A 17,936-nucleotide genomic window follows, 5' to 3' on the forward strand; every position below is an offset into this window, starting at 1 on the left:
AAATTAAATGTCTGTCTTATTTACAGTACACATTTGTAGCCATTTTGCTCTTACCCAAAGCAGAGGACAAGAGAACTAGAATTGGGAAGGGTTGAGGAGTTGAATGGTGGGATGTTTCTTTTGTACTGATTCATCCCCCCTAATCCCCCATATTTATCTGTGTTGTATTGGTAGTTTTATTTGTGTTCTAGCTATCAAGTTTCCTAATGATATCACTTATGATACAGTGAAGGCCTGTATAGGTCTTGTGGCAGGATACATGGAGTCAGCAACAGCAGTCTGATCATTCCAACTCTACATGCTAAAATTGTAAGGTGTAATTGTAAGGTGCGATAAGAGTCTTTATTTTCCACGTGTTAGCTTTTGTAGCAACCAGTGAAAGGGAGTAGCGAGGGTTGTTGCTTTTACAAGGCTTCAGTGTTCAGTGTGTTGGGATGATTAACTAACAGCATACTTGATTCAAACTTCCAGTCTAATTTATCTTTGTCTTTTTTGTTAGGATCACCTCTATCTAGCCAACCTGTTTTAATTACTGTACAACGGCAGCTACCACAAACTATTAAACCCGTCACCTACACTGTTGCAACTCCTGTGACAACATCAACATCCCAGCAGCCTGTAGTTCAGACAGTTCATGTTGTTCACCAGATACCAGCTGTGTCGGTCACAAATGTGACTGGATTAGCACCAGCAAACACTTACACTGTAGCTGGACAGGCAGTGGTTACACAAGCTGCAATGCTAACCCAGCCCAAGGTAGAACCTCAAGAGAATGGAGACCACAAGGAAGTAAAAGGTGAGAATTGACTGAGTTCAGTAAGTCTCATATAAATATGTGTGGTTGTCTAACACCTTATTTACCTTTAAAAAATCACTTCATAGGTGCAAGTGAAAAAAACATTTGTTAAAATTAGGGCTGTTAAGCGATTAAAAAAATGAATCACACGATTAATTGCACTTGTAAACAATAATAGAATGCCATTTATTTAAATAGTTTTGGATATTTTCTACATATTCAAATATTTTGATTTCAGTTACAACACAGAATACAAAGTGTACAGTGCTCACTTTATATTATTTTTATTACAAATATTTGCACTGTAAAAAAACAAGACAGTAATTTTCAGTTCACCTAATATAAGTACTTTAGTGCAGTCTCTTTAACATGAAAGTTGAACTTACAAATGTAGAATTATGTACAAATAAATAACTGCACTCAAAAATAAAACAATGTGAAACTTTAGAGCCTACAAGTCCACTCAGTCCTACTTCTTGTTCAGCCAGTCACTCAAACAGGTTTGTTTACATTTGCAGGAGATAACGTTGACCACTTTTTGTTTACAATGTCACCTGAAGGTAAGAAATGGCACTGTTGTAGCTGGTGTCGCAAGATATTTATGTGCCAAATGCACTAAAGATTCATATGTCCCTTCATGCTTCAACCACCATTGCAGAGGACATGCATCCATGCTGATGACTGGTTCTGCTCGATAACAATCCAAAGCGGTGCGGACCGATGCACGTTCATTTTCATTATCTAACTCAGATGCCCCTAGCAGATGGTTGATTTTCTTTTTGGTGGTTTGGGTTCTGTAGTTTCTGCGTTGGAGTGTTGCTCTTCTAACTCTTCTCAAAGCATGTTCCACACCTCATTCCTTTCAGATTTTGGAAGGCACTTCACATTCTTGGTCGCGTGCTGTAGCTATCTTTAGAAATTTCACATTGGTGCCTTCTTTGTGTTTTGTCAAATCTGCAGTGAAAGTGTTTTAAAATTAACAACGTGCTGGGTCATCATCTGAGACTGCTATAACATGAAATATATGGCAGAATGTGGGTAAAACAGAACAGGAGACATGCAATTCTCCCCCAAGGAGTTCAGCATCATCAGTATGGAAGCATGTTCTCTGGAATGGTGGCCAAAGCATGAAGGGACATACGAATGTTTAGCATATCTGACATGTGAATACCTTACAATGCTGGCTACAAAAGTGCCATGCGAATGCCTACTCTCACTTTCAGGTGACATTGTAAATAATAAGCGGGCCGCATTATCTCCCGTAAATATAAACAAACATGAAGTAGGATTGAATGGATTTGCAGGTTCTAAAGTTTTAGATGGTTTTGTTTTGAGTGCACTTATGTAACAAACAAATCTACATTTGTAAGTCGCATTTTCATGATAGAGAGATTGTACTACAGTACTTGTATAAGGTGAATTGAAAAATACTATTTCTTTTTCTTTATAATTTTTACAGTGAAAATATTTGTAATAAAAAATAATATAAAGTGAGCAGTGTACACTTTGTATTTAATAAATTTCAATTGGTATTCTATTGTTTAACAGTGTGGTTAAAACTGCGATTAATTGTGATTAATGTTTTTAATCACAATTAAGTTTTTCAAGTTAATCGTGGGAGTTAACTGTGATTAATCGACAGCCCTAATTAAAATAGAATGTTTGTTCCGTGCTTTTTCAGATGCTTTGAGGTTATTAGTAAGATTAATTATATTCATTGGAGGGATAAAGTAACTAAATCACTTTTTGTCATGTTTTGTTTTAAGCCGTCTTGTCTTAACATATTAAATAACTTTTGTTGTTTTCCAGTTAAAGTGGAACCTATACCTGCTATTAGCCATGCTACAATAGGAGCTGCTAGTCGTATCATTCAGACATCTCAGACCACGCCCTTACAGACAGTTACTATAGTGCAACAGGCACCTCTAGGTCAACACCAGCTACCAATAAAAACTGTAACCCAGAATGGAACGCACATAGTACCTATCACCACAGCGATACAAGGACAGGGCAACACTGGTAAGCTTTTGACCAATATTTCGTATAGCCACAAACATTTCCAGTGTAGGAACTGCCTTCAGAATGAGCAAATTTGTACAGTTTCTCAGAATGTCCATTGTAAAATCTCATTATTTAGATTCCTTCCTCTGTCCTTTGTACCCTCACTGAAAGCAACTAGAGTTGCACATACAGTTTGTTTGCCATCTGCAGCCTTTTTACATTTTATATATATATCTATATAGATATATAGATATATATATAGAGAGAGAGAGAGAGAGTGTATATATAGATATACGTGTGTGTGTGAGACAGACAATTGGTGTCTCCTTTCACCGATTGTTACCAGAATAGGAATTTAATCTCTGGAATTTTTAAAGGGGCACTGTCAGGGATGACAACTCCCAAATTAAACCCAACCTAAAAATAACTTTTAAAATGTTTTTTTAGTTCTTGAAAACTCCGTTCCTGCAAAGCAAGGGCTGCAGTACTACTAAAATGGACAACCAGTCCTCCGGGTGGTCAAGAACAAACTGGGTGCAAGGCTTCTTTGTGGGTCGGCTTTTTAGGTCATTCTTCTGCTGTACCTTTCTCCAAAGCTTGTGGAAAAAAAAATATATTAAAATTTACAGGAATTCTAAAGGATTCTTTTGAAGCTGCTTGCCTGTCTTAATACCCTCTGACGTCTCAGTTTTTGAGTAGGCAGTCTGATTGGATGGCAGGACAAAGGTACATTCATATCAAATACAGCTTTTGGTTTGGTTTGATGATAAATCTAATTTCGTGCCTATTTGTTTTGACAGTTTCCCTTTGAAATAAATATGCCCAAGGTGAATTAAAAAATTATGATTTAAAAAAATCTTCTGTTGATTATTTAAAGAAGATTAATCTACATGTTGCTAATTCTTTGCTTTCTTCTCAGTTTATACATGCTTGTTTCTTTAATTAAGTTTCCTAATTGTTCCTGGAATTTCAGATTTTACAAAGGAACTTCTTTCTAAGAGATTTTCCTACTTAACTTGTTCAAGTATGCTTGGAAAAGTCAAGTCCAGGCCTTTGTTAATATCATTACTATGAGAACAACACAAACGCAAACATAAAATGCAGAGATAGCACAGACTATTGGGGTTGTCAGCTGACACCTCCTTCCAATATAATGAGCTTCCACAGGTCAAGATATCTGTAATGCTTCAACAAAGCTATATTCCTCCATCAAGGTTTTCAGTCTGAAGTCAGTTAAGCGTTCTTGAAAATGCCATTCTAGGGTGTCTGGCTTTGTATTTAGGAACCTAATTTTAGGCTTCTATTCTTAAAAATATTGGCCTTTTTGTATAGAAAAAAAAGTTTGCAATAACTTTGTTGAAAATCTGAGTAACTTTTCAATATTATCACTGAAACAGTTTTGTTTTGAAATGACAAAGATTTTGTCACTAGGAGAAGTTTTTAATAAAAGTACAGTTTTAGTCACTGATGCTATAACCATTTAGATGCATGCTTAAAGTTAAGTCCATGAGTAGTTCCATTGAAGTCAGTGGGACAATTTAGGTGAGTAAAATTAGATGTGTATGTACAGTATTTGCAGAATCAGAGCCTTAATTTTCAATATTTCGTTTTTTTTGTCCACAGCAATTTTGTAAAATTCAAATAGACCCCTTTCAGTAAAGGCATTTAAAAACAAAAACCACTTTATTTATAATTTATTATAAATCTAAATCTAAAATTGCCATAGCACACATTTTCAATTAGTTTTACAAAGCTTCAACCTGATTTAATCTTTGATTTAAATAATTTAAAATTGCCTTAACTTTCATCACTCCACCCTGAATTTGCCATTCAGGAACAGACGGGCGATCCATTTTTTGTCAGCATCTTATTTTTGACAGTGGCCTGTACCAGGTGCTTCAGATAAAGCTGATAAGAACCTTAATGGACGGTTCTGGAGTAACTACTCATACGGGAAGTTGTTGTGTTAACTGAAGCATTTGCTTATGCCCAGAAGCATGGGGGCTTATATCTCATAGATTTTCTCTTATTAAATGTAACTTGATGGTCATATCCATATGACTATCATTTTTTGAATGCTGCCTTGTCTTGTGGCTAGTAGTTTGCACGGGTTAATACCTTATATTCTAAACAAAACAAAACATTTCCTGTTATCAGTTAAATTTTTGTTTGCCATTTAGTTTAATTGGATTTATCCTTTTGAATTACGGTAATGATTTGTTTCAGAGTAGCAGCCATGTTAGTCTGTGTTCGCAAAAAGTAAAGGAGTACTAGTGGCACCGTAGAGACAAATTTATTTGAGCATAAGCTTTCTTGAGCTACAGCTCACTTCATCGGATGCATACTGTGGAAAATACAGAAGATGTTTTTATACACACAAACCATGAAAAAATGGGTGTTTATCACTATAAAAGGTTTTCTCTCCCCCCACCCTACTCTCCTGCTGGTAATAGCTTATCTAAAGTGATCACTCTCCTTACAATGTGTATGATAATCAAGGTGGGCCATTTCCAGCACAAATCCAGGGTTTAACAAGAACGTCTGAAGAACAGTGGCGGGGAGGAGGAATAAACAAGGGGAAATAGGTTACTTTTTATAATGACTCAACCATTCCCGGTCTCTATTCAAGCCTAAGTTAATTGTATCCAATTTGCAAATTAATTCCAATTCAGCAGTCTCTTGTTGGAGTCTGTTTTCGAAGTTTTTTGTTGAAGGATAGTCACTTTGAGATCAGAAATTGAGTGACCAGAGAGACTGAAGTGTTCTCCGACTGGTTTTTGAATGTTATAATTCTTGACATCTGATTTGTGTCCATTTATTCTTTTACGTAGAGACTGTCCAGTTTGCCCAATGTACATGGCAGAGGGGCATTGCTGGCACATGATGGCATATATCACATCGGTGGATGTGCAGGTGAACGAGCCTTTGATAGTGTGGCTGATGTTACTAGGCCCTGTGATGGTGTCCCCTGAATAGATATGTGGGCACAGTTGGCAACGGGCTTTGTTGCAAGGATAGGTTCCTGGGTTAGTGGTTTTGTTGTTTGGTTTGTGGTTGCTGGTGAGTATTCGCTTCAGGTTGCGGGGCTGTCTGTAGGCAAGGACTGGCCTGTCTCCCAAGATCTGTGAGAGTGATGGGTCGTCCTTCAGGATAGGTTGTAGATCCTTGATAATGCGTTGGAGGGGTTTTAGTTGGGGGCTGAAGGTGACGGCTAGTGGCGTTCTGTTATTTTCTTTGTTAGGCCCGTCCTGTAGTAGGTGACTTCTGGGAACTCTTCTGGCTCTATCAATCTGTTTCTTCACTTCCGCAGGTGGGTATTGTAGTTGTAAGAATGCTTGATAGAGATCTTGTAGGTGTTTGTCTCTGTCTGAGGGGTTGGAGCAAATGCGGTTGTATCGCAGAGCTTGGCTGTAGACGATGGATCGTGTGGTGTGGTCAGGGTGAAAGCTGGAGGCATGTAGGTAGGAATAGCAGTCAGCAGGTTTCCGAGATAGGGTGGTGTTTATGTGACCATCGTTTATTAGCACTGTAGTGTCCAGGAAGTGGATCTCTTGTGTGGACTGGTCCAGGCTGAGGTTGATGGTGGGATGGAAATTGTTGAAATCATGGTGGAATTCCTCAAGGGCTTCTTTTCCATGGGTCCAGATGATGAAGATGTCATCAATATAGCGCAAGTAGAGTAGGGGCGTTAAGGGACGAGAGCTGAGGAAGCGTTGTTCTAAGTCAGCCATAAAAATGTTGGCATACTGTGGGGCCATGCAGGTACCCATAGCAGTGCCGCTGATTTGAAGGTATACATTGTCCCCAAATGTAAAACAGTTATTGGTAAGGACAAAGTCACAAAGTTCAGCCACCAGGTTAGCCGTGACATTATCGGGGATAGTGTTCCTGACGGCTTGTAGTCCATCTTTGTGTGGAATGTTGGTGTAGAGGGCTTCTACATCCATAGTGGCCAGGATGGTGCCATCAGGAAGATCACCGATGGATTGTAGTTTCCTGAGGAAGTCAGTGGTGTCTCGAAGGTAGCTGGGAGTGCTGGTAGCGTAGGGCCTGAGGAGGGAGTCTACATAGCCAGACAATCCTGCTGTCAGGGTGCCAATGCCTGAGATGATGGGGCGCCCAGGATTTCCAGGTTTATGGATCTTGGGTAGTAGAATATCCCAGGTCGGGGTTCCAGGGGTGTGTCTGTGCGGATTTGATCTTGTGCTTTTTCAGGGAGTTTCTTGAGCAAATGCTGTAGTTTCTTTTAGTAACCCTCAGTGGGATCAGAGGGTAATGGCTTGTAGAAAGTGGTGTTGGAGAGCTGCCGAGCAGCCTCTTGTTCATATTCCGACCTATTCATGATGACAACAGCACCTCCTTTGTCAGCCTTTTTGATTATGATGTCAGAGTTGTTTCTGAGGCTGTGGATGGCATTGTGTTCTGCACGGCTGAGGTTGTGGGGCAAGTGATGCTGCTTTTCCACAATTTCAGCCCGTGCACATTGGCGGAAGCACTCTATGTAGAAGTCCAGTCTGCTGTCTCGACCTTCAGGAGGAGTCCACCTAGAATCCTTCTTTTTGTAGTGTTGGTAGGAAGGTCTCTGTGGATTAGTATGTTGTTCAGAGGTGTGTTGGAAATATTCCTTGAGTCGGAGACGTCGAAAATAGGATTCTAGGTCACCACAGAACTGTATCATGTTCGTGGGGGTGGAGGGGCAGAAGGAGATGCCCCGAGATAGGACAGCTGCTTCTGCTGGGCTAAGAGTATAGTTGGATAGGTTAACAATATTGCTGGGTGGGTTGAGGGATCCATTGCTATGGCCCCTTGTGGCATGTAGTAGTTTAGAAAGTTTAGTGTCCTTTTTCTTTTGTAGAGAAGCAAAGTGTGTGTTGTAAATGGCTTGTCTAGTTTTAGTAAAGTCCAGCCACGAGGAAGTTTGTGTGGAAGGTTGTTTTTTTATGAGAGTATCCATTTTTGAGAGCTCATTCTTTATCTTTCCCTGTTTGCTGTAGAGGATGTTGATCAGGTGATTCCGCAGTTTCTTTGAGAGCGTGTAGCACAAGCTGTCAGCATAGTCTGTGTGGTATGTAGATTGTAATGGATTTTTTACCTTCAGTCCTTTTGTCCATCTGTTTGCATTTGGAAAGGAAGATGATGTCTGTCTGTATCTGTACAAGTTTTTTCATGCAGTTGATAGATTTCCACTCCATACGGCTAAATGCAGTGCCTTGCATAATGACAGGTTTCAGAGTAACAACCGTGTTAGTCTGTATTCGCGAAAAGAAAAGGAGTACTTGTCTGAGATCCATAAAGGAAGTTTAAAATCAGAGTATCTATCTGAAATGCATGTTTCTGTTATTGGAATGAACAAGTGGCTTTTAACTCTTTTTAATAAAGTGTTAATGAAATCTTGTCTAGTCTGCAAACCAAATTTCCTATAGACACTCATCTCTATTTCATTTTCATTTTCCATTACAACCATTAATGTCTTTCCTGAATGGGTAAAAGCAAAATCAGTCTTTGCACAATCTTCTGTTCATTTAAATTAGTGTTGCAGGATGTTAAACTGATCTTGACTAAAATACTGATGCTGATACTCCAGATGCTGGTGATTCAGTCACTATATACAGAAATTGATTTTACAAACCATGGTGCTGCATATATTGTCTAGCTGCCTTTTCAAGGTGATGCTGAAATTTATTTTCCTTTGCCCATTAATTTATTCTGATTGGGAGCTGGATTTTTCTGCTGCAGGAAACATTGCCCTTAAATTCTTTATCCTATTTTTGGCCAAATAATTATTTTTGTTGTACATTGCCCCCATTCCTGGCCATTGGGTTCATTGATTATTGTGGTGTAAACACCAAAGAAGAATATGAGCTGTTTTCTAAAAATCTACATTTTATCATCTTTATAATGTCATCCTTTTTATGTGAGACATATTTACGAGGATCAGAGGTGTATTGTGTCTATAAAATTAGAGAGGTTTGTGTACTTTTCAGTCACACATTTACTCCCCCCAACTGAAATTTTATTTTCACCAGAGCTGTGAGAGTGCAGAAAGGAAGCTCTTGTATGTAGCCTGATGGTGTCCTTGTTAAATTCAAAGTTATCATCTGTCATTTCCAAGTCCTCGGATATTTCATTGTCTCACATAATAATTAGTATTTTAGTAGTATTTGCAGTGGATGTTATACAGTACTACTAGGACCTGTAATTTTTTCCTAAATGCTGAGTAGTAGAGCGGGACAACTGCTTTGGTAGAGAGCTTCTTAGGACCTTGGCTCCTTTCTGGCCACATGACTTCAGATGCAGTTTATATACCGCTCCTAGGACAGCTAGGTCTCTCTTCTGTCCCTTTTATTCCTATATTCCAACAGGAAATACAATATAATGTGTAACAATTGGGGGTTACTCAAGTACAGCTACCACCAACCTAAACACTAAAACTTAAGAAACGCTGGATTAGTCAAACACACTACACAGCAACAGTTCAGCCACTTACAGAATCCTCAGTCTTCAGCGGGCCCCACTCAGTACTCATACATCATGCAACAGAGCAAAATCTCCACCAAAATAACTTTGGGGCACGAACAGCTACGTAGCTTTCAGACCACAGTAACTTACGCTGGGAACCAAAGGTGGCCTCAGGATTTGGGAGACGCAAAGGTGACTTAAAGCTATCTTCCCTTGATACTTCGCTGAGCTCAGCTCGGCCAGGTCAACAAATCTGGTCCTTTAAATCTAAAAATTGAACGAAAAAGCTTTGAGAGGAAAACCGCTTCTGTAAATTTTCCATCTGTGCCTTGCTCTCTTAAACATGCCTAATTAGAAATGAATGAAAGCTTGAAAAGCGACTGTGGTGGATGTGGTGCATGAGATTCATACTATTGAATCTCTGCAAATAATGAATAATAAAAATACAACCAAACCTGGCAAGAGTCCAGCAACATAACATTCCTGTCTTCACTGTGCCAAATCGAGTGTGTATGTGCACACATTTCTATAAACGTTAGTTGTTTTTAAAAAGCACGATACACACATGTCATTTTTTCAGATGGTGCAGAATACCTTGCTAAATTTCTTTTATGTAGCATTAACTGTTCACTGTGCTAAACTGTAGCAATGCACTTAAATGTATATTAATCAGCTACACCCTAACTTAGCTATACAGGACTGTGGAACTTTGCTATGTAGAAGATCCTGCTTTCAAAAGAGAAGTCAGCAATATGATGAAAGGTTTTGTACTATAGTGCATCAGTGTTTTATTTGCTGTATACATTACACTGTTGCATACAAAAACTATGCTTAAAAAATTAAGGTGGCAAAGGCAAGCACACAAGTTAGGTAATGCTGAAATTAAGGTCGCCCATGCAACCTCAATTTAGCCTCCATATGCATTATGATACAGTCTTTAATTACATGATCACATACTACTTTTTCTACAGGACCCCTGCCTCATTCAGTGCTTACTGAATGAACAGCCACTCAATAGTTCGTTTTATCCTTCTTGTTCAGTGTGTGGCCAGCATTGCATTATTTGTTCACCATTCAAACCCTGCTCTCAGAACAGTGAGTTTTGTTGTTTGGTTTTGATTTTGTAAATGTTTTTTTTTCTAGAAATTCCAGATTCTGTTCATCTTGTTTACATCAGTATATTGGGGAAATCTGCAAATGCAGTGCAGAGTGAAGTTTTAAAATACATTTAAAACCATAACTTCAGCATAATATGCTAGTCCCTTGTTGCCAAAGGAAGTAATGGGGAATAACTAGAGAGCACTTCCCAGCTGTGCCAGAGACTCCATGTGTGATGCTGGGTTAAGTCACTTAATCTCTCTGTGCCTTAGTTCCCTGGCCACAGAGTGAAGATGCTTCCTTTCTTCCACCCTTTTTCTTGACTATTTAAATGGTAAGTTCTTCAAGGGCAGGGATTCTTACGTTTGTTCAGTGACTAGAAGAATGTGCCCTGAATCCAGATTGGGGCCTCTAATGCGCTGCTGTAAAACAAATAATAGAGGAATTCATAATGTTTAATTAGAGTTTGACTCTTGTATTGTCTGTTTCAAAATTAATTTGGAATCTGAAGTTTTTCATTATCATTCTTACAGCTGCTGCAAGTCCTTTGCATATGTTAGCAACCCATGCATCCGCATCAGCATCTCTTCCAACAAAACGCCAGAATGGAGACCAGTCAGAACAACAGGAACTTAAACGTATCAAAACAGAGGATGGAGAAAGCATAGTCATAGCTGTTAATGTGGACACCCCATCTGTTGCAGTGAGTGATCAAGGCGGCCAGAACTAGAAACTTAGTGGAGTTTTCTTTTTTCTTTTTCTTGGGGGAAAAAAAAAAAAATCAACTCCATGGTGCCAAAAGGAGACACTTAAATATAACACCTAAAACATTGGAACATGTTCTCACGCAGTGGGGAAAGGGGCCCTGTGATCAGACTTCAACTTTCAGCACTGAAAAAACAACACAGGTGGCCTTAAAACTCAATAATTTAAAAAAATCAAACGGCAAAACATCTTGTTCCAGAGGCTGTGACCCTGCTCCTCCCCACCCCCTACTGAACTAACTCTGTGTACACTGAGGAGAAATCCAGTGTTGGGGAGGTCCGCAGCTTTATAAAATCTTTATTGGATTATTTTAAGGACTGAGTATCTCAGTGTAATGGCAGCATGATAAGCGCTTAGTGTGAACTGGTTTCAAACGATTGTATATTCCTTAAAGGGAACAGAGGCAAGGAGCCATTTCCTACATCTTGGCAGCTAGCCTTTCATAATGACCTACCCAATGCAGTTGTTGGTAGATATGCAGTATTTTGTTGTTCACATGTGGAATTAGAAATTTTTGAGGTGTATTTTCATTTCTTTGCAAAATAATGGGGTCTTCGACATTTCAAATCACTCCATTTCTACTCCGGAAACTTTGGAATCACACAATACTTTTCATGTGAAATTTTGTTTCGTAAAAAACTGAATGTAGGGTTTTTTTAACCAATGGAATGATTTACTTTTGTCTGTTCTGTTAAAGTTCAGATAAAGCTACTTTATTACATCTGCAAATTTTCATATTTTAGCAGTTGCCTGATAAATTTAATCAAATTTTATTACCATGTGTAGTGATCAAATGCTTCTTCGGGCTTGCATGTAACTGATTAGAAATTACAATGTAAATGAGCCGTTAACTGACGTAAAGAACTGCTATGAATTTGACCAGAGCTGCACTTACCTGTTTCTCTTTCTTGCTACCTTTTGCTGTTTGTTACTTTGTGTTGACTTTGACTGTCCCTGGTATATTTTTCCAGTCGAAAGTAAAACAAGAGTCTCGCTTAATATTGTGTATGTTTAAGATAACAGACTGTTCTTCATTTAGAAAAGATAAAATTCTTTATCACAAGTCCTTTTAAAAAGAGAGTAAAAAATTATCTTGTCAGAGGTATATTCAGTATTTTTAAGCTTAAGCACCCATCTGTAGAAATTAATCTGACCAGTTTATCCATAAAACTTTTGATGTCATACACTGACCCTCTGGGGTCTCCATTAAGAGTAGCTGTTGTGGTTTTCTAACAGTGGCTACCATATTATTATAATAAAAGTTTGTTTTTTTTAAAGTGTGTGTTCTGCGGTTGAACAGTTTAAAATGTATTGGTAATTATTCACTTTAATTGTGGTAATAGATTCCACCTTACATTTCCAAATTAAACTAAAAGTTTAGGTTGCTGTTCAGTCTTTAATTCACATAATGTCTTGTTCCTTCATACAGCGAGGTGAGTGAAGGCTGGAGAGTGGGTTTAAACTTTGAATTCCAGTTTGTTACTTTCTGTTGTTATGCCATTATTTATATAAATATTTGTTTTCCATTTCAAAAAGAAAAATCTGTATTTTCACGATGGACTGAAATGGCTTATATTTAGGCAGCTTTAGGAAACTCTATATACCTGAAGACCAAATTGAGAAATCTGTACTATCATGTTAATCCACAAAATGGAGCTGTTACAATGTCAATGCAGATAATACATATTAAAAATTATGAAAAATACTGTACACTAGCTGAGTTTATAAGAGGCATTTTTAAAAAATCCATGATGTAAAACTCCAGAATGTTACTCAAAGTGTTAATGGGAGTTTTAAAAAAATGTAGAACAATAAGCGTCCCTCGATAGTAATCTGGTTTTTGTCATCGGACACTTCATAATTTATACACAGCCATGTAGATTTAATTTAAAATCAAGGCAGTAGTTGGATATAAACCTACTGATTAGAACTTGGTTTATATTCAGAAGTGAGTCTGTTCACAACTAGAAATGAGTGAATGAGTGAAATCTTTTTAATAAATGTTAAATTATTCAAAATATGTCACTAAATTAAGTCTAACAGTTACTCAACAAGTGTGTTTATGAAGCGTTCACTTAGGTGTGCTGCTTGTCAGAGTTTATACTGGCCGTGCCAATATAGCTGCTAATAGCAGAGCAAGTGGTGACTTGGTCCTGAATGTTTAAGCAGACAAAGGCTGTGCTGGCATACTCTTCCTGATCCCACGCGTATGGAACAGATTTGGCACTAACTCTCTCATACCCTGAAGGTTCTGCAAATGGAAATTTGGTAGCAGATCTTGACTAAAACCATTTGAGCCACCTGGAGTTTGTCACAGGAATTTGCCTTCATTAAAGGAGATAAATCCCGTGCATGAACACTGTGGGATATATTTTTCTTTTAATGTGTGGGTTTCCAAGCAGTCTCTAAAAATACTCAAGTACAAAAATGCATAACCTCTTCCACGGATGCAGTACAGGATTTAACTACTTAAAATTCAATCCTAAATGAATTGACAATGTCAGGTTATTTTTAAATCAAACTGTTCCTTTGGTAATTCAATATATTATACTCTGCTTAATGTCAAACACATTTGGTGGTAGAACTGAGTCAGAGTAGAATCTCACAGCCACCTTGCTTTGGCTTTGACTGACCAAAAACTTGCCCAAATGTGCCATAAATATGGGGGTTTGGCCTCCGTCTAATATTGATTGGTCTTTGATCCAGTTGCCTCTTATGACTGTGATGTACTGTATTATGCTAACTACCTTCCCTTGGATTCCTTCCAGTGTCCATCTCTCCTTTTTAACCCTGCTTTTATGAAAAAGGCTGTGAAAGTGTCTAATATAAGCAACCCAGCTTGTAGTACTCTAAATGGGATTTGACCAAAGCATTTTATAACTTCACGCCTTATTTAGAGCTTGTTTACAATTGGCTCTAACTTTACTGATTCAAATATGGAAGATTAAAGTGTTCACTAGCACCCAGTGCTAGTCTGTGTCTTGCTCTTATGCTGACTTCCCTGTGAGATGTGACTCTTTTTGGCAATGTCTCCAAAACCCCACCTCTCCAAGGAGAAGACTAGCTTTTATGAAATTGGGGTGGAGTGGGTGGTGGCACTCACTCCAGACAGCAAGACTTTAACCGAAGCCCCTGGGAGATAGGATCCTCTTTTAGTCCTTGAACAAGAATATTCTCAGGCCTCTCCTCGTGCGGGCCACATTCAGAGCCCAATACAACCAGAAAGGACTGCTGCTACAGTGGGACAAAACACTCATTTTTTTTCTAGTAAGTGAAGTTATCTGAATGTTGAGCCCTCACACAGATTTTTGTCTGTTTGTCACTTTGCATAAATGCACAACAGTTTACTATCACACTACTCTTGATTTCACTGATTTAGGTACAGCAGCCTGTACTAACCACAAGGATATCTATGAAAGTGCTTGGGTGAGTAAATCACTTTCCAGTTTAGATTACTAGACAGAAGAGAAAATAGGGATGAGAGATTTTTTTCAATTTTCATTGTTTTTGTTCCAGAGTGAAATGATTTAAATCACCAATTTTAATCCTGATTAAAATCAGAAAGTAGGAAGTCTTGATTTAAGTATCAGTTTTGTACTTCAGTCATTTTTCTAGAGATGTTGATTCTCATTGGATGTTAACCATTAAACATGTAGATTTGCAACTAAACACATTCTTCACACTAAATTTGGTACTACTTTTTGCTCACCAAGAAGATAAAGTATATTTATACAAACAATTATATAGCTTAACATACATTTATTCAGATTTTTTATTGTTCCAAAATGGTGAATGATGCATTTATTTAGTAGATTAATTTTTTACTTGTGATTTGTGTCAGTCTGCAAATGGATGGAAGTTGGAATTCAATCAAAAATGCACATAAACAGCAACTTCAAATTGTTTTTATTAAGTAAACCTACCTTAAATGTGCTGGACACAAAAGGGGAAACAGGGTTACCAAAAACCTTTTGAATTTGTGTAGTGAGTGAATTGAACTGATTTGTTTCTGGTAGTCATCTCTTGGATATTCATCTCATTTTTATTCATAAATTGGAAGAAAAAAACAAGCTTTCCTTCTGCTTTAACTTACAGCTGCTTGCTTAGTTTTGAATGAACTAGTCATTGAACTGAAATGAAAACATTCTGAACCTGCAGAAGATGATACTGCTATCGAAAACCAGATTAGTGCTTCAGCAACCTGATTCTGGGTGTTGGTCAGTTTCATCCAGCATTTTGGCTTTCTTTAATTTAGAGTGCAATAGATTACAGTAAATCTAGGCCTTAATATAAATTGCTATAATTTTAAATTTATTTCTAAAATGTAAATCAGATTAGTATGATCTCCCCTGGTTGGTTCATTGATTGGAGGTGCAGGGACAATATTTATTTCCTTTCATTCTTGTGCTGAAACTGTAAGAAAAACAGCAGTATTCAAAGCATCGCAGTTGAAGAAGAGTGTGTGGGAAACCTTGTTACCTTCTCATTTTGAAAGGAGACCTATTGGAAATGTGAGTACCCACTTGGAAGAAAATTAATTCTTACTAATCCTTTTATGGTGTGACTCTTGCTGTTAGCAAATGTGTAGAAATTTCACTGAAGAAATTGAATTGGGAACTCCCTGTCACTGTATTTATTGTACTGGCTAACAATTTTTCTTTTCAGGATTTTGGACTGTCTTGTAGATGTTAAGATGGTGTCAGAGCATTTCCTGTTCTCTGAAGTTGTAATGGGTCTGCAATGTCTTCTGGATTAAGAGTATACATGTGCTTTTGATCAGCAATAGATTAACATCTGTGGGTCTTGCCAACACTATGGCAATGAATACATAACCTCTTCATCAAGTCAAGAAGGCCCCCTTATCTATTATCAGCTTTATGAGCTAGCTATATTTCTGGGAGATTTCTGCACTTCTCTGTGTGCACATAATTAATGAGCCCCATAGATTTTTTTTTTTTTGGTGCAGAAAAAAGCTGAACTGTTGCTGCAGTTTTGCCTTTTTCCCACTAGAGGGTGCTGTGGTGCAAGAGCAGCAGCAGCTCCCAGCAGACAATAAGTTTTGCAGTTCCACTTTTACCCACCAGAGGGTGCTGTGGGGATAGAACAAAGCTGCAGCTCCTGGCCACTTCTTCAGGGTGCCTGTTAGGCCAGGTCGGGAGACAGACAGTGTGGAGCTGCTGGGGGGTTTAGGCTCATAGGGGAGGACAGACTTGGGCAGGGGCTAAATGGGAGTGGAGGCCCAGGTCCACATGGTGATGAGGGAGGTGTAGAGTTATATAGGGATGGGGGTGGTTGAGTAGGGACACAGACACATGGGGAGGGGGTACCAGGCCCCAGGAGGCAGAGAGACATAAGGGTGCAGGAATACATTGGGACAGGGGCAGATGTGCCTGACTGAATGGGAGGCAAGGGGTCAGCCAGGGTCTGCATGGGGGAAGCTCCCTAACACTCCCTCCCTGCACCTAAAAAAACCAAACTGTTCCATATCCCTGATACCCAACAACCTTCCAAGTTTACACCCAGTCTCCATCCCAGCAATTTACTTCCCTCTCCCTCAGCTCCTCTGTTACCCCCAAGCCTCTGCACTGCTTCTGAGGGGTGTGGGGAATATGGTTCTGTAGTGTAGCTTAAATTAATTATTAGTCAGAGTTCTGTATTAATATGCTTAGTAAGGAATCTATTTGTCAAACATTTCCTGAATCTTGTCTGTATTGTTACAGATATGCTTGTTGACAGGTATTTTGAAATAAATGACCAAAATAATTGAAACTGGTGTGATTATAGTGTTGTTTTGACAAATAAAATATGCAGAATTTTGAATTCTTTAGCACAGAGTTCCACCAGGAGTATAGCTGCTTTTTAATTAAGACAACTGGCTCTACTATCTTTTAAAGATTAAATGCTATTTAGATCTATTAGTTACTGTAAAGTAACAACCTCAAACCTTTCAAAATCTTAAATTTAAACCTTGGATTTTTAACCTGTAGTGAGTAGACCTATTACCTGGTAATGGAAAGGTGTGTGTGTGTTGGACACTCGATGACTTTAGTAATAGGGCCCAGGATATGAAGTAAAGATATACTGCATCATCTCCTTACCCCCATCCACAAGGCTTGTTTCCCTATCAAAGAAAGCTATTAGGGTGGTTTGACATGATTTCTTCTTGACAAATCCATGCTGACTGTTACTTACCACCTTCTAAGTATTTGCAAATTGATTGCTTAAATTGTTTGCTCCATTATCTCTCCAGGTACTGAAGTTAAGCTGCCTGGCCTGTCATGCCCTTCTTCCATGACTTTTCAAAGAATCTCCTCAGTCAGTATTCTAGGATGTATTTCAGCAAGCCCTGATGGCTTGAAGACCTCTAACTTGTCTGAGTAATTTTTAACTCCTATTTTAACCTGACTACCTCATTTTCACTGACATGCACTAAATTAGATGTTCACTTGCTACTGAACTTTTTGGTGAGAACTGAAACAAAAAAAAGTCTTAGGACTTTTGCCACTTCCATAGTTTGATACTCTTTCTCCCCCCTGACTGTAACAAGTCTACCCCTCCCCTTTTGCTTCGAATGTATTTGTAGAATTTTTTTTGTCACACTGTCTCTAGCTTGTTTAGTCTCATTTAGTGCCTTGGCCATCCTAATTTTATCCCTTTAGAGTTTATAGTCCTTCTTTGTAATTTGATCTAGTTTCCACTTTTTGTAGGGCTTATTTGAGTTTCAGCTCATTAAAAGTCTCCTAGCTAAGCCAAAGTGGTCTGCCATGCTTTCTATCTTTCCTATGCAGTGGGATGGTATGGCCTTATGTCTCTGAAA

The 17,936-nt window shown here is 38.4% G+C and overlaps 2 protein-coding genes across 2 annotated transcripts in view; one reads left to right on the forward strand and one right to left on the reverse strand.

The window, feature by feature from the left end:
* Window positions 1-16,888, forward strand: part of FOXK2 (forkhead box K2) — a 67,238-nt gene extending 50,350 nt beyond the window's left edge. The window contains exons 7-9 of the mRNA XM_084646581.1: window positions 500-796; window positions 2,606-2,815; window positions 10,888-16,888. Of these exons, the coding sequence (XP_084502707.1) occupies window positions 500-796; window positions 2,606-2,815; window positions 10,888-11,084 (704 nt within the window). The 3' untranslated portion in view covers window positions 11,085-16,888. The remainder of the gene's footprint in view (window positions 1-499; window positions 797-2,605; window positions 2,816-10,887) is intronic.
* On the reverse strand, window positions 4,609-10,220 carry LOC311530153 (uncharacterized protein). Its single transcript, XM_084646582.1, has 2 exons — window positions 9,407-10,220; window positions 4,609-8,046 (listed from the first exon to the last, which is right to left on the reverse strand). The coding sequence occupies exon 2, from the start codon at window positions 6,742-6,744 to the stop codon at window positions 5,455-5,457; it is 1,290 nt and encodes a 429-aa protein (XP_084502708.1). The 5' UTR covers window positions 6,745-8,046; window positions 9,407-10,220; the 3' UTR covers window positions 4,609-5,454.
* Window positions 16,889-17,936: the final 1,048 nt, after the last annotated feature.

Source organism: Lepidochelys olivacea (genome assembly GCF_965140295.1).
Source record: "Lepidochelys olivacea isolate rLepOli2 genome assembly, chromosome: 14".
Taxonomy (NCBI): domain Eukaryota; kingdom Metazoa; phylum Chordata; order Testudines; family Cheloniidae; genus Lepidochelys; species Lepidochelys olivacea.

Bases quoted from the DNA above. Each gene is read 5' to 3' on its own strand.
- LOC311530153 (XM_084646582.1), bottom strand. From the start codon at position 6,744: ATGGATGTAGAAGCCCTCTACACCAACATTCCACACAAAGATGGACTA.